General features: G+C 38.2%; 1 protein-coding gene across 1 annotated transcript in view; it reads left to right on the top strand.

Moving 5' to 3' along the window:
• Nucleotides 1-15,845: 15,845 nt before the first annotated feature.
• Nucleotides 15,846-26,174, top strand: part of LOC103097302 (uncharacterized) — a 29,469-nt gene continuing 19,140 nt past the window's right edge. The window contains exons 1-3 of the mRNA XM_007504582.3: nt 15,846-16,017; nt 16,633-16,725; nt 17,923-17,985. Of these exons, the coding sequence (XP_007504644.2) occupies nt 15,904-16,017; nt 16,633-16,725; nt 17,923-17,985 (270 nt within the window). The 5' untranslated portion in view covers nt 15,846-15,903. The remainder of the gene's footprint in view (nt 16,018-16,632; nt 16,726-17,922; nt 17,986-26,174) is intronic.

Raw genomic sequence — 26,174 nt, 5'->3', positions numbered from 1 at the left:
GTTTATTATTGTCCTGTCGGAAGAAAAATGTTAAGTCCATAACTGATGAAATTTCAGTCAGGCTGTACGACCTATCTTAGTGCTGCATGAAGGAAAATGTTAATTCTAAGGTCTAAGACTGGATAGTGACACTAATTTTTGATATTTCTTAGGCCAGTGATTCCCATTTGCTAATTCAATAGTCCAAGAGGTTTGTACTAAAAATTATTCAATGACATCTTAAACAGTAAATAATAATTGTCCAATTATACAACAAATATTCTTACTCTGTGACAAGTGCACAAGTAACAAGATGTATAACTGGTGAAGACAATTTTAATCTAATTAATTGATACTCTGAAGGAAAATAAATCAATTGATTTTTCCTTTGTGGAATATGCACAGGTGAAGAAAAATCAGTGACTGGGAAATTTTGAGGACACCAGTGTACTTTTGGTACAGTTATAAACTGGTCCAATCATTCTGGAGAGAAATGTAGAATTATGCCCAAGGGGCTATAATATTGTGCACACCCTTTGATCCAACAATAGCCCAATTAGATCAATATCTCAAAAAAGAGAAAAAAAGGGCCTATATGTACAAAAATATTTAGAGTAGCTCTTTTTGTGGTGCAAGGAATAGGAAAATGAAGAGATGCCCATTAATTGGGGAATGGCTGAACAGGTTGTGGCATATGATTGTGAAGGAATTCTTTTGTGCTGCAAGAGATGATGGGCAGGATGATTTCAGAAAGAACTGGAAAGACATAAGAACTGATACAAAATGAAATGAGAAGAAATGGGGGAAAATTGTACACAGTATCAGGAATATTTTATTATACAGCAATACAATGCTTCAAGGCAATTCTGAAGGACCTATGATGAAAAATGCTACCATATTCAGAGAAAAAAACTGATGGAATTTGAATGCAAATCAAAGCATACTGGTATTTTAGTTTCTTATTTTTCTTGGAGTCTTTTTGCCTATGTTTTCTTTCACTGCATGACTAATACAGAAATATGTTTTGCATGACTGCATATGTATAATCTTTATCAAATTGCTTGCCTTCTCAGTGAGGGAGGAGAAGGCTGGAGGTGGAAGCAAATTTCAAACTAAAAAATGTTTTAAATACCAGACATTGTTTTTACATTTAATTAGGAAAAAATAAAATACTTTAAAAACCAGTGACTGAGAAATTTTGAATCATTGTTTTGCATATTTAAAAACTCAACACAAATGTAGTATGGACATGCTTCAGAACACAAAGGTTTATAAAAGAATGTGTAGCAGTCCAGCCCATAGGTATTATGGAGAGACTAGGATTGTGAATGGACACATGGCCATTATGCGCATGGCCATGAACTCTGTTCCCAGTGTGGCTGAACTTAGGGAGCAAAACCTTGCTTCCCTTTGTCTCACTCACCTGAGGATAAAAACTCCACCCTTCACCTTGTCGCGATTTGCAATTATCCAATGGCAATACACTATGTAACTCATCGATAGGTATTGAGGCATCATGTAACTTATCAATATGTATTGAGTTCATTTGCATATCAAAAGACAATAAATTGGGGAGCTGCAGCAAGCTCCTCCTCTCTCTTTCTGCCTATTCTCCTTCTCCTTCTTCTTCTTCTTGGACGAGCTACAGGTTTGCTATCTCCACCTTTCTCTCTTCTCTCTATCTTCACCTGAGGCCTGGCTTTCGGCCAAGTCTCTCTCTCTTTCTTTTCCAATGCTAATACCTGGCATTCTCTAATTCTTTAGTCTCTATTCATTCTTCCAAATGAACTATATCATCCTCTGACCAGTGCAGTGTTAAATGGGATCTCTGGGCGGAATATAGCCTTTTAGTAACGTCCATTGATCGGAGCGTGGCTGTGGCTCCCAAATATTAATAATAATTGATTACTGACTCATTATTCACATCTCAAAAGCTTAGCTCCTTCACGCCCTTCGTGGGATCCAAAACTTCTATCCTATTTCTATCTTCCTACCATAAAGCTTCTCGCTGGTGGGAGGCTTTAGAATGCTACAGCAATTTCAAAGTGTGATAGATAATGCTCTCAAAATAATAAATTATATAAAATCAAGATCAGTTAACTCATTCATTTACTATTTTATATAAAAATATGGCAGGGAGCATAGTCTACTTCTAACAGACATGTTAGATGACTTTCCAATAATAGCTATTAATCTTCTGTTTGATCTGAAAGAAGAATCCTTTGTCTTCTCCACTGGCCATCCTTTTTTACCTGAGTGAGTATACAAGTGCTGATATGGCCACAAATATTAGTACATTTAGCAGACATCTTTTTAAAAATGAACAAACCCAACACATCATTTCATGGTATGAATATTTGCTGTTTAGGACAAAGAAAAACATATGATTAAGGAACCAACATTGTAGAAATACCTAATAGAGAACAGTACTGAGTGCTTTCTGATATTATATAATTTCTTATTAGAAAATGAACTGTCTTTTGATCAAGCTATCCAGAAAGATACCAGTGAATTTCTAAAATGTTTAGAAGAGACTTTCAATGAATATTTTTCCTGACATTTCCAATAAGTTAAATTGAATTTGCAATCCATTCGATAGACCTTTTTTTCCCTCTATACAATGAATTGAAATTGATTAAAAAAGAAAATTTAATCGACTTGTAAATGGATTTTAGACTGAAAGTATCATTCAACAATGACAGTCCTAAATTTCTGGCTAAAAATAAAAACTGCATTTCCATCTTGCAGCAGAAGAGTTTGTAAAGTTCTCCTATCAATGTCCATCACATATTTGCATGAGTGAACATTTTCACTTTATTCCTATTTTAAATCAAAAACCAGAAATAAACACAGTGCTGAACCAGATTAAAGAGTGTCTGATGTTCAGGAAACATTGAAAACGTATGTTCATCCTTAGAAGCCCAACATTTAAATTAAGTTTATGTATGATTATTATATTTAGTTAAATATTTTCCAAATTATAACTTATTTCATTAAAATGTTTTATATTCAATACAATTTCTAAAATAAAGATATAGAATATGAAGTCTCATAGATAATAATAAGTCTCATTGGGTTACTTCTTTTAATTCTTACTGAATGTTCCACATAAAATATTTACAATTATTTTATAACTAGAGTTTTTATAATCTTATTCATAGAGCTTTCACAATTATAGGTAGAATAACATTTTATAATTCATCAACTTATATAATGCAAATTTTGACTTGGTGCTTTGAGGGGCAAAAGTTACTATAACAACTACTGTTGTTTAGTTGCTTCCGTCATGTCTGACTCTTAGTGACCTCATTCGGGATTTTCTTGTGTAAGAATAAAATGAATATCCAATAATTCCAAGTATTATATTTTATAAGATTTATTAATAATCACTTGAAGTAGAAGAAATAGAAGAACAAAACTTAAGTATGACCATGCAAAATAAAATTCCCCTGCCTGGCAATCACCCAACTTTCCTAGTCTTGATCAGGGGAAAAGAGCATGAAGGGCAGAACTACACAAAACTTATATCCTCCCTACGTTAGCCCATAATGTGAGACTGAACATGGGAAGCTAGAAAAGAGAGTCCTGGGGTGCAGATTCTAATTATACACTTGCAAATACACATTTCCTTTTTCAGCTCATTTTACAGGTGAGGAATGGAGGTAAACAGAGTTAAGTGACTTGCCCAGGATCACACAGCTAGTAAGTGTCTGAAACCAAATTTGAACTCAGAAAGGCATCTTCCTGGTTTCTGATCCAACACTCTATCCGCTATGCCATTGAGTTGTTCCTATAGTTATTGTAAGCACTTAAATTAATCTAAAAGAGTATTATGAATAGCATATTAAATTGCCCTGGGGATTCACAACACATTTTGTTATGGTTCTTAAAAAGGATTCAAGAAACAAATAATGCCGAAACCATTATACATTACATATGTATGAAATTGAGGGGGGCAGAGGGGAGAGGGAAGGCAAAGGGACCTGGCGGTATGACGATGTATGAATGAGCATTAGGATTATATAGGTTTTATATTCCTCTACTAAAGTCCTACTCCAACAATTTATCAAGGCATGAAGTTGACTCTGGATTCTTAAAGGTTAGATCATCAGAATGCAAACTGTCACTTATGAAGGTAGGAAGGCTTTGAGTTCTGGTCTGGTGACATCTGTCATCTTAGCTTCAGAGAGGCTCATCATCAGGAGGATAAATTCATCCCCTGCAGATACTCTCAAAAACCATCTACTAAAGAGGTTCTTAACCTTCTCTGTGTCACAGACTCCTTTGGCAACCTGGTAAAGCCTATGGACCCAGGCTTAGAATAATGTTTTAAATAGGTAAAGGAAAAGACATAGGAAAATAAAGGAAATTGATTTTATTGAAATATCGCTGCCTTCCAGGTTAACATGGCTGCAATTCTTCCGGGTTAACATGGCTGCAATCTAAACACGAATTGCTTCCTCTTCCCAGCACCAAACCAAATAGACTACCTCAAAAGAGCATAAAAATCATCTTTGGAAGAACAGAGGGACTCTCCAGTACCCTACAGAAATGAAGGTACGTGGGGCTGGAACATTTCCACACTATAAGGAGGAGGAAAAGCTTGCACAAAAACGTGAATTGAGCCGCCCCTCCCCCCCCCCACCAAACCAGAGTAAGGTATCAGAGGGCTCACTGGGACAGTAAGTGAGTGAGGAGCATCTCTTTCTGGGGAGGGGGGGGGCACCGGGGTCCTTGGGATCTAAAGACTGCAAGGAAATGACCTCTCAGGGTGGTTTCATGGGAGAATCCTGCGCTGAACACAGGGGCGGTTGCGCTGAGCAAAGGTGCGGCTGTGCTGAGCAAAGGGGCGGCCTCACTGAGCACAGAGGCCTGCACTCTAAGAAACCTCGGAGGCTGGGAAGAACTAGTCTGAGGCAACATAAATTCACAGAAAACCCGCCCATATCACCCAGACTCCAGACCAAAAAGGAAAGGGGAATAAAACCACCAAAGGGACGGCTCACATGGTCCAAAATCAAGCCTCCAGGAAGAAAGGGAAAAAGGTGACTATTGAAAACTTTTATGGTGGGAGAACCCAAGGAAAAGAAGAGAAAGAGGATGAAACCCAAACAAAATCAAAGCATGCCTCCCAAAATGGAAATTATCCACAAGCTCTGGAAGAACTCAAATTGGAGCTTACCCAAAAGATGGAAACCTTCTGGAAAGAAAAATGGGAGAAAGAGATCAGCAGTCTAATAGACAAGACTTCACAATTGGAGAAAGAGCTGGAAGCATCTAATAGAAGGGCAGACAAAGCTGAAAAGCAAAACCAGTCCCTAACGACCAGAATTAAGCAACTGGAAGACAGTGAGCATGCAAAACAGCAAGAATTAAGAGAAAAGCCAAAAAATTAATGAATTAGAAGGAAACACAAAATATCTCACTGAAAAGATCACAGATCTGGAAAACAGAGGAAGAAGAGACCATGTGAGAATTATTGGTCTCCCCCAAAAAACAGAGATAAACAAAAACCTCGATGCTATTCTACAGGAGATTATGGAAGAAAATTGCCCACATATTCTGGAGCAAGGGGGAAAAATAGAAATAGAAAGGGTTCATAGAACACCCTCTATACTAAATCCCCAAAAGACAATCCCCAAGAATGTAATCGCCAAATTCAAGAGCTTCCAAGAAAGGGAGAAAATCCTACAAGAAGCCAAGAAGAGGAGCTTCAGATATAGGGGGGCTCCTATAAGGATCACACAGGACTTAGAGGCTAACACACTAAGAGACCGGAAAGCATGGAACACAATATTTAGAAAGGCAAGAGAGATGGGCCTCCAACCAAGAATCAAATACCCAGCAAAACTGACTATATACTTCCAGGGGAAAGTATGGGCATTCAACAAAATAGAAGATTTCCAAGCATTTGCTAAGAAAAGACCAGAACTTAGTGGAAAAGTTGATATCCAATCACAGAAAGCAAGAGAAACATGAAAAGGTAAATATGAAAGAAAGGGAAAAGGAGATGAATCTTATCTTTTTCTTTAAGTCAAACTCTCTTCTATAAGGACTACATTTACATCAAATTATATATATATGTATATGTATATGTATATATACATATACATATATATGTGGGGGGGGGGAATGTATTGTGTAACTCTCAAAAATTGTATGCACCATAAGAGTAGTTAGAAGAATCATGCACAGGGAAAGATTGGGGCATTAAGAAGATTTGGTGAAAGGGGGGGCAAAGAAAGGAAAAGGGAGGGAGGGATGCATCAATAATACTAAGATTTACTTCAAGAAATAGGGGGGGGAACTAAATAGAATAACCTTTCCCATACAAAGATACACATGGGAAGGGGAGGGGAAGGAATTTCCTATAGGGAGGAGAGGAAGAGAGCATGAAGTGGTATTATTTAAACTTTACTCTCAGTGAAATCAAATCTGAGAGGGAAGAACATCTAGATCCAGTGGGATCCTGAATTCTATCTTATCCAACAGGGTAAGAAAGAAAGGAAAATCAAGGAGCGGGAGGGGGAAGGGAGTATAAAAAGGGAGGGAAGGAGAGGGGGGGGGAAGGGAGCATAAAAAGGGAGGGGCTAGAAAGGGAATCATACCAAGGGAGGGGACTAGGGGGACTGGCCTAAAGTAAATCACTGGTTCAAAAGGATATAGCTAGGGAAGAAAGGTCAGAACTAGGGGAAAATATCAAAATGCCAGGGAATCCACAAGTGATAATCATAACTTTGAACGTGAATGGGATGGACTCACCCATAAAACGTAGACAAATAGCAGATTGGATTAGAACCCAAAACACTACCATATGTTGTCTTCAAGAAACACATATGAGGCGGGTTGATACTCACAAGATTAGAATTAAAGGATGGAGTAAGACATTTTGGGCCTCAACTGATAGAAAGAAGGCAAGAGTGGCAATCATGATATCTGACAAAGCCAAAGCACAAATAGACCTGATCAAAAGGGATAGGGAAGGTAAATATATTCTATTAAAAGGGAATATAGACAATGAGGAAATATCACTAATCAACCTGTATGCACCAAATGGAATAGCATCCACATTTCTAATGGAGAAACTAGGAGAATTTAAGGAGGAAATAGACAGTAAAACCATATTAGTGGGAGACTTGAACCAACCACTATCAAATTTAGATAAATCAAACCAAAAAAATAAATAAGAAAGAGGTAAAAGAGGTGAATGAAATCTTAGAAAAATTAGAGTTAATAGACATATGGAGAAAAATAAATAGGGACAAAAAGGAATACACCTTCTTTTCAGCACCACATGGCACATTCACAAAAATAGATCATACACTAGGTCACAGAAACATGGCACTCAAATGCAGAAAAGCAGAAATAATAAATGCAACCTTTTCAGATCATAAAGCAATAAAAATATTTATCAGTATGGGTACATGGAGAGCCAAATCAAAAATTAATTGGAAATTAAATAATATGATACTCCAAAATTGGTTAGTTAGAGAAGAAATCATAGAAACAATTAATAATTTCGTTGAGGAAAATGACAATGGTGAGACATCCTTTCAAACCTTATGGGATGCAGCCAAAGCAGTACTTAGAGGAAAATTCATATCCATGAGTGCATATATTAACAAATTAGAGAGGGCAGAGATCAATGAATGAGAAATGCAAATCAAAAAAGTCAAAAATGAACAAATTAAAAACCCCCCGAAGAAAACCAAACTAGAGATCATAAAAATTAAGGGAGAAATTAATAAAATCAAAAGTGATAGAACTATTGCACTAATAAACAAGACTAGAAGCTGGTGCTTTGAAAAAACAGACAAAATAGACAAAGTACTGGTCAATCTAATTTAAAAAAGGAAAGAAGAAAGGCAAATTAACAGAATCAAGGATAAAAAGTGGGACCTCACCTCCAATGAAGAGGAAATTACGGCAATCATTAAAAACTACTTTGCCCAACTATATGGCAATAAATATACCAACCTAGGTGATATGGATAAATATTTACAAAAATATAAATTGCCTAGACTAACAGAAGAAGAAATAGATTTCTTAAAGAATCCCATATCAGAAAAAGAAATCCAACAGGCCATCAAAGAACTTCCTAAGAAAAAATCCCCAGGGCCTGATGGATTCACCAGTGAATTCTATCAAACATTCAAAGAACAGCTAACCCCAATACTATGCAAATTATTTGACATAATAAGCAAAGAGGGAGTTCTACCAAATTCCTTTTATGACACAAACATGGTTCTGATCCCAAAGCCAGGCAGGCCAAAAACAGAGAAAGAAAATTATAGACCAATCTCCATAATGAATATAGATGCAAAAATCTTACATAGGATACTAGCAAAAAGACTCCAGCAAGTGATCAGAAGAGTCATTCACCATGATCTAGTAGGATTTATACCAGGGATGCAGGGCTGGTTCAATATTAGGAAAACCATCCACATAATTGACCACATCAACAAACAAACCAACAAAAATCACATGATTATTTCAATAGACGCAGAAAAAGCCTTTGATAAAACACAACACCCATTCCTATTAAAAACACTAGAAAGCATAGGAATAGAAGGGTCATTCCTAAAAAATAATAAACAGTATATATCTAAAACCATCAGCTAATATCATCTGCAATGGGGATAAACTAGATGCATTCCCAATAAGATCAGGAGTGAAACAAGGATGCCCATTATCACCTCTATTATTTGACATTGTATTAGAAACACTAGCAGTAACAATTAGAGAAGAAAAAGAAATTGAAGGCATTACAATAGGCAAGGAGGAGACCAAGTTATCACTCTTTGCGGATGACATGATGGTCTACTTAAAGAATCCTAGAGATTCAACCAAAAAGCTAATTGAAATAATCAACAACTTTAGCAAAGTTGCAGGATACAAAATAAACCCACATAAGTCATCAGCATTTCTATATAATTCCAACACAGCTGAGCAGCAAGAACTAGAAAGAGAAATCCCATTCAAAATCACCTTAGACAAAATAAAATACTTAGGAATCTATCTCCTGAAACAAACACAGGAACTATATGAACACAACTACAAAACACTCTCCACACAACTAAAACTAGACTTGAACAAATGGAAGAACATTAGCTGCTCATGGGTAGGACGAGCCAATATAATAAAAATGACCATCCTACCCAAACTCATCTATCTATTTAGTGCCATACCCATTGAACTTCCAAAATTTTTTTTACTGATTTAGAGAAAACCATAACAAAGTTCATTTGGAAGAACAAAGGATCAAGGATATCCAGGGAAACCATGGAAAAAAATACAAAGGAAGGGGGCCTTGCAGTCCCAGATCTCAGACTATATTATAAAGCAGCGGTCAACAAAACAATTTGGTACTGGCTAAGAGACAGAAAGGAGGATCAGTGGAATAGACTCGGGGTAAGTGACCTCAGCAGTATACGACAAACCCAGAGAACCCAGCTTTTGGGATAGAAATACACTATTTCATAAAAACTGCTGGGAAAATTGGAGGACAGTGTGGGAATGATTAGGTCTAGATCAACACCTCACACCCTACACCAAGGTAAATTCAAAATGGGTGAATGACTTGAACATAAAGAAGGAAACTATAAGAAAATTAGGCGAACACAGAATAGTATACATGTCAGACCTTTGGGAAGGGAAAGATTTTAAAACCAAGCAAGACTTAGAAAGAATTACAAAATGCAAAATAAATAATTTGGAATACATCAAATTAAAAAGCTTTTGTACAAACAAAACCAATGTAACTAAAATCAGAAGGAAAGCAACAAATTGGGAAGCAATCTTCATAAAAACCTCTGACAAAGGTTTAATTACTCAAATTTACAAAGAGCTACATCAATTGTACAAAAAATCAAGCCATTCTCCAATTGATAAATGGGCAAGGGACATGAACAGGCAGCTCTCAGCCAAAGAAATCAAAACTATTAATAAGCACAGGAAAAAGTGCTCTACATCTCTTATAATCAGAGATATGCAAATCAAAACAACTCTGAGGTATCACTTCACACCTTGCAGATTGGCTAACATGACAGCTATGGAAAGTAATGAATGCTGGAGGGGATGTGGCAAAGTAGGGACACTAATTCATTGCTGGTAGGGTTGTGAATTGATTCAGTCATTCTCGAGGGCAATTTGGAACTATGTCCAAAGGGTGATAAAAGACTGTCTGCCCTTTGATCCAGCCATAGCACTGCTGGGTTTGTACCCCAAAGAGATAATAAGGAAAAAATACTTGTAAAAGAATATTCATAGCCGCACTCTTTGTGGTGGCCAAAAATTGGAAAATGAGGGGATACCCTTCAATTGGGGAATGGCTGAACAAATTGTGGTATATGTTGGTGATGGAATACTATTGTGCTAAAAGGAATACTAAAGTGGAGGAATTTCATGGAGTCTGGAACAACCTCCAGGAAGTGATGCAGAGCTAAAAGAGCAGAACCAGGAAAACATTGTACACAGAGACTGATACACTGTGGTACAATCGAAGGTAATGGACTTCTCCCTTAGGGACAATGCAATGTCCCTGAACAATCTGCAGGGATCTAAAACACTATCCACAAGCAGAGGATAAACTGTGAGCGTAAAAACACTGAAGAAAAGCAACTGCTTGACTACAGGGGTGGAAGGGATATGACTGAGGAGAGACTCTAAATGAACACTCTAGTGCAAATACCAACAACACAGAAATGGGTTTGAGTCAAGAACACATGTGATACCCAGTAGAATCATGTATCGGCTATGGGAGAGGTCGGGGGGGGGGGGGGGGGAGAAAATGATTTTTGTTTCCAATGAATAATGTTTGGAAATGACCAAATAAAATAATGTTTAAAAAAAGAAAGAAATATTGCTATTGAAATGTTTAAAGACAAAAACAAACAAAAAAATTCACTAGAAACTAAATTCACTGTGCTTTAGAACCCACAATCTGCTATGAGTAGTGATGTAACCAATCCAAGGAAATCATAAAGATTTCAGTCATGAAAGTCAGGTTCTACCTTCCTCCCTCCACTGCAAAGACCCAGTGATCAATTAGAACCATTATAAACCCATAATGCCTTTCTCCCAAGTAAATCTAATCTGTAGAGGAATCCACAAAGCCCTTTGGTAGTACTGCCTAAATATCTTCAGAAAAGAAAAGGAATATTCTTTATTCATTCAGTGTTTGTTTTCTTGAGGATGGGAGGTGGGGGTGGTAGTAGGGTTGGAAACAAAGGGAGATGATGTAGAACCAGATATAGATATATAGATATGTATATATACCTGTTGGTTGTCTCTCGAACCAAGGAAGACGATTGTCTTTGTGCGTTTTTGTGCACAAAGACACCTGTGCTTGAAGATTTACGTGGAAAAGTTGATGCACAGAGACAGTCCCACTCTCTCGGCGTTGGAAGCCTGGGTCCATTGGCATGAAAAGTCGTTACACCTGGAGACTTCCTCAGCTGCATTGGATGGCCGTGTTGTCTTTTGTGCTCCAACACGCCCTAAGCACTCCACAGTGCCTTGCTGCATTGCCATCTCAGCCGTTGAACCTTCTTGTTGGTTTCTTCTGCCTGTTCCGCCGAAGCAGTCTTCACATGCTGGGTGAGCAAAGCCCTAGTTCACCAGGGGTCGACGTCAACCCAATGGCTACCCTCACAAGGTTTAGCCAGCCTGTTGAAGCCGTTGCCCAGGGTGTGGCCGCTGCAGCATGTTAGCAGCTACTGAGAGCCACAAGTGAGAGCTGGGTGTCAGGTGAGGGTTTGAGGCTGGAGAGCTGCCCTAGAAGGGCCCGACAAGTCCTCCATACCAGAGATATTACTCCTCCCTGAGCACCCCATAGACCCCATACACCATACATATATATATACATATATATGTAGACAGATAGATGTATGTGTGAACTATGGGACATTTTAAAAGCTATGTCAGATTCTCAACTCCCTCAACCTTTCTGGGCAGACTAGAGCCCTCCCCTCTCTTTAGATTATCACTTTGCCTTCATCCAAATGGACACACCAATATCAGTAATGCTTCCACTTTCTCTAATTTGATCACAGCTCCTCATTCAAATATCTGCCACTTCTCTTCCTCACTATCTATTGCACCATCTTTTCCTGTGATGTCCTGATCACCAAGCAGCCCAGCAGAGTTCAGCCATCTTTTTAGAGGTCTGTGACCCAAAAAAAGATTAAGATTCTCTTCAGTAAAATGGTTTTTGAGAGCATCTGCAGGGGAAGAATCTATTCTCCTGTGATGAGCCTCTCTGATTCTAAGATAACAGATATTATATATACAGTATTGCTCAATGAAAGGATATCAGTCAGTCCATCTCATGTCCCAGCTCTGACCTAACCCCTGGCACAGGCTCCTGAGGATTCATCAAGCTAACCATGTCGTGTTGTCCCATGGCACTGCTGTTAATAATTCACAGCTTCAGCATCTAGACAGGGAGGGGGGTTACTGGAAGGAGGTTGGGAGATGGTGTTGCATAAATAAAGAGCAAAGGCATCTGCCCTTCAACTCTAGCAATGATTCACACACATTTGAGTTGTCTCTGGTATTTTCATATCCTTTCCCTTCTATATCCTCTCTTGTAAAAAAAAAAAAAATCCTCTGATATCCATAAAGGGACAATAGAAGTATGAGGGCCTCTTGGGAAGTCAAGGACTCTGCATGTTGACAGAAGTTCCAATAGGGACAGCAATTCTCTTTCAACTAGAACCTTTAATTCTGATATTTTTTTTCACTGGGTGAGAAAACTGAGTCTTTCACTCTGACTTCTCCCTGGGTCTTCATGGTCCTTTCTCAAATGTCATAGGATCACAATGTCCTAAAGGAACTTAAAGGCCATATAATCTAACTCTCATTTTATAGACAAGGAAACTGAGGTGGAATGACCTGTGCCCCCAGTCACAAATGGAATAAGATACAGAGGGGAGATGTGAACACAAGTCCTCTGACTCAAAATCCAGTACTCTTTTCACTGCATTATGTCAGGGACAGCCCTAACCTTACCACCGATAACATCTTTTCCAGAGAATCCTCTATAACTTTTCTTTCCTTTTTCTCTCCAGGTATCAGAGCACAGATACAGAAGAAGACTGCAAGGAGGGTGACTCTGACACTGCCAGGAATCCTTATGTGTAGTCTTTGGGTCACTGTCAGTCATTACCAATAGTTTCTTTCCAAAAGAACATTGTATAAAGGCAGAAGCAAGATGGTGGAGTAATAGAAAGCAATGTAGCCAAGCTCCCACAGACCTATAAAATGCACCAGACCATACCCTGATGGGGAAATCTAGAAAAAGTCACAGTGAGTCCTTTGTTCATTCCAAGTTAGCATAGGGAGACAGACAGAGTAGTTTGTGAACACTGTGGACCAGTCCAGTCAGGAGCATGCAACATGGAGCACTCTCATGCCCAGAGGAGGCTGTATGCCAGGGCAAGAGGAGGTCTCATACCTACATTAGCATACCTTCAAGCCTATAACTGGGCACTGCAAGGTGAAAAGTGCCAACTGACAGTTTTATCACACATTGCCCAGTTCTAAGTCACAGATGCAAGGTGAACTTCAAAAAGACAATACCAGGGATAGTATTTCCAGGAAGGAAGTGCTGAAAGGAATAGTCTTTGTTTGGGTTTTTATCCTGATGATGAACTAGACAAAACTCAGAACAAAAAGAATTAAAAACAGTTTATTATAAGTACATCAAGAGCTGATCATCAGAGACCAGCAAATGGCTTCAAAGAGGACCAGGATGTATAAGACAATTCAGAAGGTCCACATCAGAAAAAGAGGCTGGGCCTTTGCATCTTAGCTCCTCTCCAAGGTAGCAAGTAGGTGACAATTTGCAGGTAGGGGAACAAGCATGATAGGTAGCAGGATGTAAGGAGTGTGTAATTCAAAAAGCTTCTCAAACAGAGCCTTTCCCAGCAAGGCAGGGAACAATGGGTCACTGTGTCAATATAACTCTTTAAAAAAACCTATTGTTTATTTATTTAATTTAAAAATTTTTTCCATGGTTACACGGTTACATGATTCATATTCTTTCCCACCACTCCTCCCTCCCAATTCCCATAGTTAATGAGCAATTCCACTGGGTTTTACATGCATCATTGGTCAAGACCTGTTTCCATATTATTAATATTTGCATTAGAGTGATCATTTAGAGTTTATATCCCCAATCATATCTCCATCGAACCATGTGATCAAGCAGTTGTTTTTCTTCTACTTTCTGCTCCCACAGTTCTTTCTCTGAATGTGGATAGTGGTTTTTCTCGTAGGTTCCTCCAAGTTGTTCAGGATCACTGCATTGCCACTAATAGAGAAGTCCATTACATTCAGTTGTACCAATGTGTATCAGTCTCTATGTACAATGTTCTCCTGGTTCTTCTCCTTTCACTCTGCATCAATTCCTGGAGGTCCTTCCAGTTCACATGGAATTCCTCCAGTTTGTTATTCTTTAGTAGTATTCCATCACCAACATATACCACAATTTGTTCAGTCATTCCCCAATGGAAGGGCATCCCCTCATTTTCCAATTTTTGACCACCACAAAGAGCTCAGCTATGAATATTCTTGTACATGTCTTTTCCCTTATTATCTCTTTGGGGTACAAATCCAGCAGTGCTATGGCTGGATCAAAGGGCAGACAGTCTTTTAGTGTCCTTTGGGAATAGTTCCAAATTGCCCTCCAGAATGGTTGGATCAACTCACAACTCCATCAGCAATGCATTAATGTCCCAACTTTGCCACATGCCCTCCAACATTTATCATATTCCTTTGCTGTCATATTAGCCAATTTGCTAGGTGTGAGGTGAGACCTCAGAGTTGTTTTGATTTGCATTTCTCTAATTATAAGAGGTATACTTGGTGGTATACTGAGAAAGGAGAGAGTTCAGAAAACAGAAACAGCAGTGGGTAGCTGCTAGATAGCAGAGCAGATAGAGTGCTTGGTCTGGAGTTAGGAAGACCTATTTTCCTCTGTTCAAATCTGGCCTCTGAAACTTACTAGCTGTGTGACCCTGGGCAAGTCACTTAATGCTGTTTGCCTTATTTTTTTAATCTTTAAAATGAGCTAGAAAAGGAAATGGCAAATCACTCCTGTATCTTTTTTTCTTTAAGCCTTCAAGGGGTCATAAAGAGTCAGACCGTGACTGAACAAAAGTAGCAATGTTATGACTCAGATCCCAGGAAAAGAATGAGATCTCTGTTTAGCCCTGTGGAGAAATAACTAAGGCAGGAATCCCAAACTAACAGGGAGCCTATTCTTTCACTCAGAACAAATAAAACTTTCCATCTTGCTGATGAGAGCTAGGTCTAGGAGTGTCTACTATTATACAGTCTGGAACTTGGGCCAGGAACTCACAGGCTCAGACCAGGAGAGCAGCAATCAGACTTTGTTCTGGATTAGACCCCTTTGGAAGCATTGAAAGTCTCTAAGTCTCCAGCCTGTTCTTAAGAGCCTGGAATAACTCAACACGCAATACCCTGAGAAAGCAATAACAAGACCAGCCCAGAGTTTCTCTCCAGAATTGCACAGAACCAAACTCTAACATCAAATCCAAAGTCAGGACATTGGTAGGAAGGAAAACAAGCAAATAAAAAAGAATTCCATCACAAAGAGCTACTACTGGTGTTAGGGACACATAAGTCACAAGGACACAAGGAGAGAATGTCTCCAGAACAACTACAAGCAAATTACATTGATCTCTTGTGGTTGTCCCAGGAGCCTTGGGTCCCCAGATGGTTGAGTCTATATAAGGGCCTTCTGTGAGATTAGAAACATGAAAGATTGTTTTTAACTAAAACCATGACACCTCCCACAAGGAATAATCAAATAACCAAAGGCCAGGTCACTGCCCTCACAGAGAAGAGTTAGACTTTTAATCTAAACTGACCCTGAACTCAGCCTGCAGAGACACTAAAATGAGGCTGTGCCTGCTGAGCTTGGTGGTGGGGATCACCATGGGGGTGACTGGGATCCCCCTGGGAAAAGTCTTTACAAGGAGACAACAAACAGAGGTGGAAAAGGAGGGACAGGTATGTGATCCTAGGGACTGCAGCCACAGGGAGCCACAAGAGGAACAGTGTCTGATGGGGCATGGGATGAAGAGAAGAGGAAGTCATGGACTGGAAGGAACACAGAAGGGACAACAAGAAAGGACAGGGGTCATCTCTTTCTCACCTTTCTCAACACCTTTTGGGAGAGGATAGGATCTAGCAGACCCAGAAAGTCCCCAAACAAGGATGTATTGGAGGCAGGTGACATGCTCAAGAGAGACAGATTTTCAGTGTGAACATTTACAACTTGGAGACTGGGAAATACTACAAATTATGGCTTGGTTTATTGTTTTATTGAAGGTCTAAACTTAAGAAAGCAATGGAGAAAATGTTCATATTACAGATTAAATTTTTAAATGCACCATTGCTAAACATTTGCCAGCACACTAGCTGCAAGCCTCTGGGTTTGGGATCTCTCAGGCACATATTCCTTATCTTCAATAAAACACAAAGCTTTGACCCCTCTGAGAGGGTTTCTGATGTCTCACTCTTTTCCATGTTATATTAATGTCTATTAGATTTGCCTATTCCCCATCAGTGAGTTATAGGATCCAAGGACACTGGAAATTATGACTTCTTATTTTTTCTGACTAGGACTCCCTGGAGCCAAATAACGAGTTGACTTCATTATATCAACCAGAATCTGTATCATGGAACTTAACTGAAACTTTTGAGGACACTGAGGAGGTGAGTGTGATATCCTCCAATCAAGATGTAGTAGAGAGTCTCATTGGGATATATAGGGAACTCTGGGATTGGGATATATGGGGAAAAGCAGGCTTTTCCAAGCTATAAAGCTTTGACTTAATGGTTTTTTATTTTCTTCTGGATCAGCTTTACAAAGTTCAGATTCTCATAAATAGAGGTTAATGCTCAGGTGATCAATCCCACCCCACCCCATCCATATAATGGTCTTCTCATGAAGACCAGGTACTAAGTGTTCCTCCTTTCCTCCTCTTTTCCTGGTTCCCTCGTCTCCTAGTGCCATCCCTTCAAATATTCCTTCCTTTTACTGTGTGTTTATTTTTATGTTCTAGTGTGCATGCACACCTGCATATGTGTCTATGTATGTATACCTACATGTACATGAGTGTCTATGTGAGTGTTTTTAATATATACATACATATATAGCCATTCTAATGTTTCTAATAAATAAGTGTATAATAATTGCCTATTAGTGGATCAATTTTATTTTTTATGTGCATAATCATGATAAGCACAAGAATTTATTTCTTTTCATATTAAATATGGGATACAAGATAGTCCCAACTAGCCAAGGGGCACAGGGACCAATACCCATTGCTACAAATGTTGGCAATTCCTTTATCATCATGACTATGCTACAATGCATTGTAAAGAAAGAGGGGGAGAAGAAAGGAGAGGGAGAAGATGGAAGGGTCATAAAAACTCAGAGAGAAAGGCAGAGAGAAGGAGAAGGAGAAAGAGATGAAAAGGAAAGATAGGGGAGAGAGAAAAAAAAGGAGAGGGAAGAAGAGGACAAAGGGAAGGAGGGAGACAGAAATAGAGAGGAGAGAGGTTTATTTGTATAATCAGGCAATAAAACACCAATCTTTTATTAATGCCTACATGGCAGGCACTTTGCAAGGTGTTGAGGCTATAAAGACAAAAATAATACTATTTGCCCTCAAGAAGTTCACAGTGATTTAATTCAACAAACTTTAATTGATGGCAGGCTCTCTATCATACACTCTGAGGTGTTTGGGGCAGAAGACACACTTCTTATTTGTGGTATTGAGTCTGATGATGAGTAGGAAAATACATGGAAGTTATAGTTAAGGTTTTCTGTGACTCATACCCAGGGATCCCATAAATCCCATTCACTATACATTTATTCAACCTCACTTCCTTTCTCTATTCTTGTAGGACAAGCCCAAGAAAGCAAAAAGACAACTCCCTATCCTTGGTTCTTATTCAGGAATGACTTCAGTAAGTTTTAAAATGGGTTAAAAATCAAGGTGAGTTAAAGGTCAAAAATGAATAACTGGAAAGAGTGGTAAAGCATGGGATGGGGGGAAGGGAGTAGATAGTTAGGGAGACCAGAAACCCTGGAAGAAATGGAAACTGATGGGCACTAGTGTTCCTATGCACCTCGTATAGAATTCAGGGCTTGAGCCACTCATGGTAACATGTGCTGCGCCTCTAGGCCATGAAGTTGTTCAGTCCTAAGAATATAAAAAGTAAGGCAATGTGCCTATTCTGTCTTTGGGAGATGGCAGCAAGATGGAAGAGTTGAGATTATGGTTTAGATCAGTACCCATATGCTGCCATGGAAGGACATTAAGGCCATTATGGGCATATAATTTCCCTCATCAAAGAGACTAAACCAACTAATCCATTTTATTATATAAGACTATACACATGCTCAGTTGATTAGAGATGGCAAGGGAAATGGCATGCAAAGATTCCATCCAGAATTAGAAATACACTCTTCTACTAAGCAATAAAGAATGATTCTAGGAGTTCAACAGAGATCCTGGGATAGACAAGTGGGGCAGATAGAGCACAAAGGGATCCTAAAGTCTTGTCAGCAATTCCAACATGCCATGACTGAGCTTCTTAGGGCCCACATCCATCCAAGCCTGAGCCTTCTCCCTAGGCTATGATCATAGGAAAGAAATTTGGGGAAATCTCTGTCCAAGTCAAATAGCTTTTGAATCCAAATGGAACCTTCTCCAAGACTGGGGCTAAATGTTTGAGTCAACCATGAGTAGCCTCAGGGCTTTCCAATCTGTAGAGCGAGATCAGAGCTGCACTCCTGTGTAGCAACAGTGTGGATGAACCCCAGGCAGGACACATCCCAGAGTCTTGTGAGAGGAGGAAGGAAGGAAGGAAGGAAGGAAGGAAGGAAGGAAGGAAGGAAGGAAGGAAGGAAGGAAGGAAGGAAGAAGGACAACAACAAGATCTTAAAAATTAAGAGCAGGGACAGCTAGGTGTCTCAGTGGATAGAGATCCAGACCTAGAGATAGGAGGTCCTGGGTTCAAATTTTGTCTTATACACTTCTTAGTTTTGTGACTCTGGCCAAGTCAGTTAATCCTAACTGCCTAGCCCTTACCAGTTTTCTGACTTGGAACTGATACTTAGTATAGATTTTTTTTTAAAAAATGGCAAAAACAACTAACCTAGAACATAAGTCAAAGAAACAATCTATGATTTTGGTTATCTAAAAATTATGAACAGAAAAAAAGTCTAGATACTATATTTCAAGTAGTTCTAAATGAGCTCAGAACTCTTAGAACAAAGAGCAAAGTAAAAGTGGAAAAAACCCACCCAGGGAAATAAAATCCCATTAAGAAATAGAAATATAGATATGGAAAGAAACAGACATACAACAAAGAGTAGTAAAAGATTATTGATAAAAGTACAGATCCCAGGTATTAGGATAAAAAAAATCCCTATTTGGTAAAAATTGCTGGACAACTGGGAAGTAGTTTGACAGAAACTAAGTATAGACCAATATCTTATGCCATTCATTAAGTTAAGATCAAAATGGATACATGATCTAGACATAATAGATATACCATGAGTAGATTAGAACAACAGGATACATATTACCAGATTTATGGAGAGGGGAGGAATTTATGAGTAAACAAGATGAAGAACATAGTTAAGGTATAAAATGGATGATTTTTAGTACATTAAATTAAAAAGTTTTGTGCAAATGAAATGAATGTTGCCAAAATAAGAAAGCAGAAAATTGGGGTAAAAATTTTAGACAGTCTCTTGGATAAAGGTCTCGTAGCTAAAATATATAGAGAACTTTGTCAAATTTATTGATCCTCCAAATAATAAAGAGGCAAAAGATATGAACAGACTATTTTGGGATGAAGAAATCAAAGCCATATATAGGTATATAAAAATTTTCTAAATCACTACTGTTTAGAGAAATGCAAACCAAAACAATTCTGAGATATCATCTCACATCCATTAGATTGGATTAATTGATGAAGGGGCAAAATGACAAATGTTAGAGGGAATGTGGAAAAGCAGGAACACTTACACATTATTGGTGGAACTGTGAACTGATCCAACCATTTTGGAGGGCAATTTGGAATTATAATCAGAGGATCATGAAATTGTGTATACCCTTAGATCCAGCAATACTAATTAATGCTGGGTCTATTTCCCAAAAGATCGGAGGAAAAGGGAAAGAACCTATATGTTCCAAAATATTTATAGCAGTTCTCTTTGTGATGGCAAAGAACTGGAAATGAAATCCATCAGTAGAAGAATGGCTCAGCAAATTGTGGTATGTGATTGCAATGAAATACTACTGTGCCATAAGAAATGATGAACAGATTAATTTATTTTAAAACTTGGAAAGATCTACATGAGATAATGAAGAGTGAAACAAGTAGAAAGAAAAGAATGTCACATACAATTATAAACTTAATATTTGAAGAATAATTTGTGAATGTTCACTTATAGAGATTGAATTGAAAATGGAAACATGAAAGACATCATCTATATTTACCTATCTCTTTGCCAGATCATACCTTCTATAGTGTAGGGAGGGGAGGGAGAGAAATATCTGGAAATAAATGTTATTTCAAAAATTATTTTTAATGGAACAAGAAGGAACACCCAAAATGAAAATTCCAGGAACATCAGTCAAAATTCAGAGCCTCCAATTAAAGTACAATGAATTGGGGCAGAGTCAAGATGGCGGCTTAGAAGCAGCAGACGTTCAGACCTCTGAAAATCTTTCCTTACCAATCACAAACTGACTGCTCCTAGGGGACTGAAAATCAAACCTAACAAGACAGAGCTAAGGAACCCTTTTGCTGGACTCAATACAAAAGGTATGCCCTGCCAAAAGCTGGAATATGAAGACACTCGGGTTTAAGAGGAAGGCAGAAGGAAGGTCCCAGGATCCCTCCCCCGCCCACCTAAGCCTCCAGCTGCAGCAGAAACCTCTGAGCAAACAAAGGCACTGGTCTGGAGGGTGTACTTTGCGGGCAGGGCTGTTGTCAGGCTCAGAGCATTGAACACAGGTGCCAGGGAAGGAGTTGGAGATGGAGCACAGAGATGGCAGCCTGGACAGAGCTATGAAGCATATTGCTCTAGTCTTCCAGGAGGTTTTGGCCTCGGGGCACATCCAGCCCAACTCAGCTGAACTTAATCCCATCAAAAGTCCTCAGAACTCAGGGAAGCCCAAACTCCAACAACCCTCTCTCACAGACTTCTGGACTTTAATTTAATCCAATCAAAAGCCTCCAGAGGACAGAGAAGCTCAAACTACAACACCCCCTCCCCCACAGACTCCAGGGAGAGACCTTCTGTCAAAGCTCCAAGAGGGGAGACTGACAGAAACCCCCAAAACCAAAAAAAAATGAGAGAAGTAAGAGCATTGACAAATACAGGGAGCAAAGAAGGGGTAAATATGAGCAAACAACAGAAAACAAAGAAAGAAATTACAATAGACAGTTTCTGTACTGGTAACGAGCAAAAAGTGAACAAAACAGAGGGGGAGGGATAAGCAGAGGAAAAATCAGAAATCCCAGTGAATTGGATACAGGCTTTGGAAGAACTCAAAATGCAATTCAAAACAAAGTTAAGAGGCTGAAGACAATTGGGGAAAGAACTTAAAAACTAAGATAAGTCATCTGGAAACAGAAAATAGTGTCTTGAAAGCCAAAATCAACCAGCTTGAAAATGAGGCAAAGGAAATGAAAGATGAGGCAAAAAGGATGAAAGATGACGTCCAAAGAAAATCAGACCAGAAGGAGGACGACCAAAAAGCCAAGGATGAAATCCAGTCTTTAAGAATCAGAATACAACAACTAGAATTAAGTGAACTCACAAGGCAGCAGGACACTATAAAACAAAACCAAAAGAATAAAAAAATTGAGGAAAATATGAAGCATCTCATTCACAAAACAGAATATTTAGAAAATCGTTCGAGGAGAGACAGTTTAAGAATCATTGGTCTACCAGAAGACCATGACAAAAGAAAAAGCCTGGACATAATACTACAGGAAATTTATTCAAGAACACTTCCCTGATATTCTAGAACAAGAGGGAACAGTGAAGATTGAAAGAATGCAAAGATCACCTCCTATACTTAATCCCCAACTGACAACACCCAGGAATGTTATAGTCAAATTCAAGAACTATCATACCAAAGAGAAAATATTACAAGCTGCTAAGAAGTCATTCAGATACTATGAAACCACAGTAAGGATAAAACAGGATCTGACTGCATCTACACTAAAGGACCGAAAGGCATGGAATATGATATTCCGGAAAGCAAGGGAACTAGGTCTACAACCAAGAATTAACTGCCCAGCAAAACCGACCATATTCTTACAGGGGAAAGTATGGTCATTCAACAAAATAAAAGAGTTCCAAGAATTTGTAAACAAAAGACCAGACCTGAACAAAAAAATTGATGTCAAAACACAGAATTCAAGAGAACCATCAAAAGGTAATTTAAAAAGAGGGAAAAAAGAAAAACAAAACAAAAAAACCCTTTTTTAAAGAGATTCAATAAGTTAAAATGATATGTATCCCTATAAGAAAAGACGCCATTGGTAACTTAAAAATTGTTGTTATCACCTGGGCAGCTAAAAGAATTATATTTAGAGGGAACACTGACAAACTGTATAGGATGAAATAACAAGACATAAATAGGCATATAGATATATGTATGCATAAATACATATACATGTGTATATACATATATACAACTATAGCTAAAAAAAGAGGTTAATACTAAAAGAAATGGGAAAAGAAAAAAGGGGTAAATTTACATGTTACAAAGAAGCTCATGGTGGGAGGGGGGAGAACATCAATACACTGGAAGGGTAAAGAGGTTGGAGACAGGAAATACTCAACTCTTACTTGCAGTGAAATTGACCCAAAGAGGAAAGAACAATCCAATCCATTGGGGGCAGAGAATAGATTTGCGCCCTATAGGGGAGTAGAAGGGTAACAAATGGACTGGTGGGGAGGGAAGCAGTATAAGGAAGGGAGAGTGTGGGGGTAGTTTTAAAAAGACTGCAAAGAAAATAGGGAGGGAATAATAAGGGAGGAGAGTACAAAGGGAAGTAAAATAAGGGTGGAAATTAGGGGGATTGCTTGAAAACAAACACTGATGTAGAAGGAAATAGTGAAAGAAGAAAAGGCAGGACAAGGAATAGAAATCAAAACACTGGGAAATACACAGCTGGTAATCATAACTCTGAATGTGAATGGAATGTACTCACCCATAAAATGGAAGTGAATAGCAGAGTGGATTAGAATCCAAAACCCTACCATATGCTGTCTACAAGAAACACACATGAGGAAGGTAGATACGCATAGGGTGAAAGTAAGATGATAGAGCCAAATCTATTGGGCATCAATTGATAAAAAGAAGGCAGGAGTCGCAATCACGATATCTGACAAAGCCAAAGTAAAAATAAATCTAGTTAAAAGCGATAGGTAAAATAATTACATCCTGATAAAAGGCAGTATAGACAATGAAGAAATATCAGTACTCAACATGTATGCACCAAATGGCATAGCATCCAAATTTCTAAATGAGAAACTAGTGAAGCTCAAGGATGAAATAGATAGAAAAACTATACTAGTGGGAGACCTGAACCTTCCTCTATCCGAACTAGATAAATCAAACCAAAAAAAAAAAAAGAGAAAGAGGTAAGAGAAGTAAAGCAGCAAGAATTCAGCAGCAAGAATTAGAAAGAGAAATTCCATTTAAAATCACCCTAGACAATATAAAATACTTAGGAATAGATCTGCCAAGACAAACACAGAACTATATGAACACAACTACAAAACACTCTCCACACAATTAAAACTAAATCTAAATAACTGGAGAAACATTGATTGCTCATGGGTAGGATGAGCTAACATAATAAAAATGACAATCCTGTCGAAATTAATATACTTATTTAGTGCCATACCCATTGAATTACCAAAAAAATTCATTACAGAAATAGAAAAAAAACATAATAAAGTTCATTTGGAAGAACAAAAGATAAAGGATATCCAGAGAAATCATGAAAAAAAAAATGCAAAGGAAAGAGGACTTGCAGTCCCAGATCTCAAACTACACTATAAATCAGTGGTCATCAAAACAATTTGGTACTGGCTAAGAGACAGAAAGGAGGGTCAGTGGAATATACTAGGGGTAAATGACTTCAGCAAGACAGTCTATGATAATCCCAAAGATCCCAGTTTTGGGGACCAAAACCCACTATTTGATAAAAACTGCTGGGAAAATTGGAAGACAGTATGGGAGAGATTAGGTTTGGATCAACATCTCACACCCTACACCAATATAAACTCAGAATGGGTGAATGACTTGAATATAAAGAAGGAAACTATAAACAGATTAGATGAACACATTAGATGAACATAAACAGATTAGATTATCAGATCTTTGGGAAAGGAAAGACTTTAAAACCAAGCAAGAGCTAGAAAAAAATCACAAAATGTAAAATCAATAATTTTGATTACATCAAATTTAAAAGTTTTTGTACAAACAAAACCAATGTAACCAAAATTAGTAGGGAAGCAACAAATTGGGAAACAATCTTCATAACAAAAACCTCTGACAAAGGTCTAATTGCTCAAATTTATAAAGAGCTAAACCAGTTGTACAAAAAAATCAAGCCATTCTCCAATTGATAAATGGGCAAGGAACATGGTTAGGCAATGTTTAGTTAAAGAAATCAAAACTATTAATAAGCACATGAAAAAGTGGTCTAAATCTCTAATAATCAGAGAAATGCAAATCAAAACAACTCTGAGGTATCACCTCACACCTAGCAGATTAGCTAACATAACAGCAAAGGAAAGTAATGGATGCTGGAGGGGGTGTGGGAAAGTTGGGACATTAATGCATTGCTGGTGGAGTTGTGAATTGATCCAACCATTCTGGAGGGCAATTTGGAACTATTCCCAAAGGACACTAAAAGACTGTCTGCCCTTTGATCCAGCCATAGCACTGCTGGGTTTGTACCCCAAAAAGATAATAAGGAAAAAGACTTGTACAAAAATATTCATAGCTGCGCTCTTTGTGGTGACAAAAAATTGGAAAATGAGGGGATGCCCTTCAATTGGGGAATAGCTGAATAAATTGTGGTATATGTTCGTGATGGAATACTATTGTGCTCAAAGGAATAATAAAGTGGAGGAATTCCATAGGGACTGGAACAACCTCCAGGAATTGATGCAGAGTGAGAGTAGCAGAACCAGGAAAACATTGTACACAGAGACTGATACACTGTGGTACAACTGAATGTAATGGACTTCTCCATTAGTGGCAATGCAGTGATCCTAAACGACTTGGAGGAATCTATGAGAAAAACCACTATCCACATTCAGAGGAAACACTGTGGGAGTAGAAACACCAAAGAAAAGCAACTGCTTGAATACATGGGTCGAAGGGATATGGTTAGGGATGTAGACTCTAAATGAAAATCCTAGTGCAAACAATAACGTGGAAATGCGTTCTGATCAAGGACACAAGTAATACCCAATGAAATTGCATGTCAGCTTTGGGAAGTGTGGGCGGAGGGGAGGGAGGGAAAAAAGTGAGTATTGTAACCAAAAAAAAATAAAATATAAATAAATAAATAAAAATAAAGTACGTTAATGAATGAATCCACAAAAAATGAGTCCAAATACCAAGGAGTCAAAATAAAAATTGCACAAGATTTAGCAGCTGCCACTTTAGAGAGGATAGCTTGTAATATAACATACCAAGAATAAAGAGTTAAAATTTTACAACCAATGATAACTTATCAAGCACCCTCCATACCCATCCCCTGACTGTCTTTGGAATCAGTACCATATTTGTGTCACAAAAGGAATTTGGTAGAGTTCCTTCTTTGCTTATTCTGTCAAATAGTTTGTATAATATTGGGATTAGTTGTTCTTTCAATGCTTAATAAAATTCACTTGTGAATCTATTTGGTCTTGAGGATTTTTTCTTAGGGAGTTCTTTGATGGATTTTTCAATTTCTTTTTCTGATATGGGCTTACTTAGGTATTTTATTTCTTCTGTTAATTCAGGCAATTTATATTTTTGTAAATATTCATCCATATCACCTAGATTGCCATATTTATTGCCATATAAATGAGCAAAATAGTTTTTAATGATTGCCTT

This window comes from Monodelphis domestica, chromosome 5 (genome assembly GCF_027887165.1).
Source record: "Monodelphis domestica isolate mMonDom1 chromosome 5, mMonDom1.pri, whole genome shotgun sequence".
Lineage (NCBI taxonomy): Eukaryota > Metazoa > Chordata > Mammalia > Didelphimorphia > Didelphidae > Monodelphis > Monodelphis domestica.
Note: the sequence above shows the minus strand (reverse complement) of the source record. Positions and strands in the feature narration are given on the sequence as shown.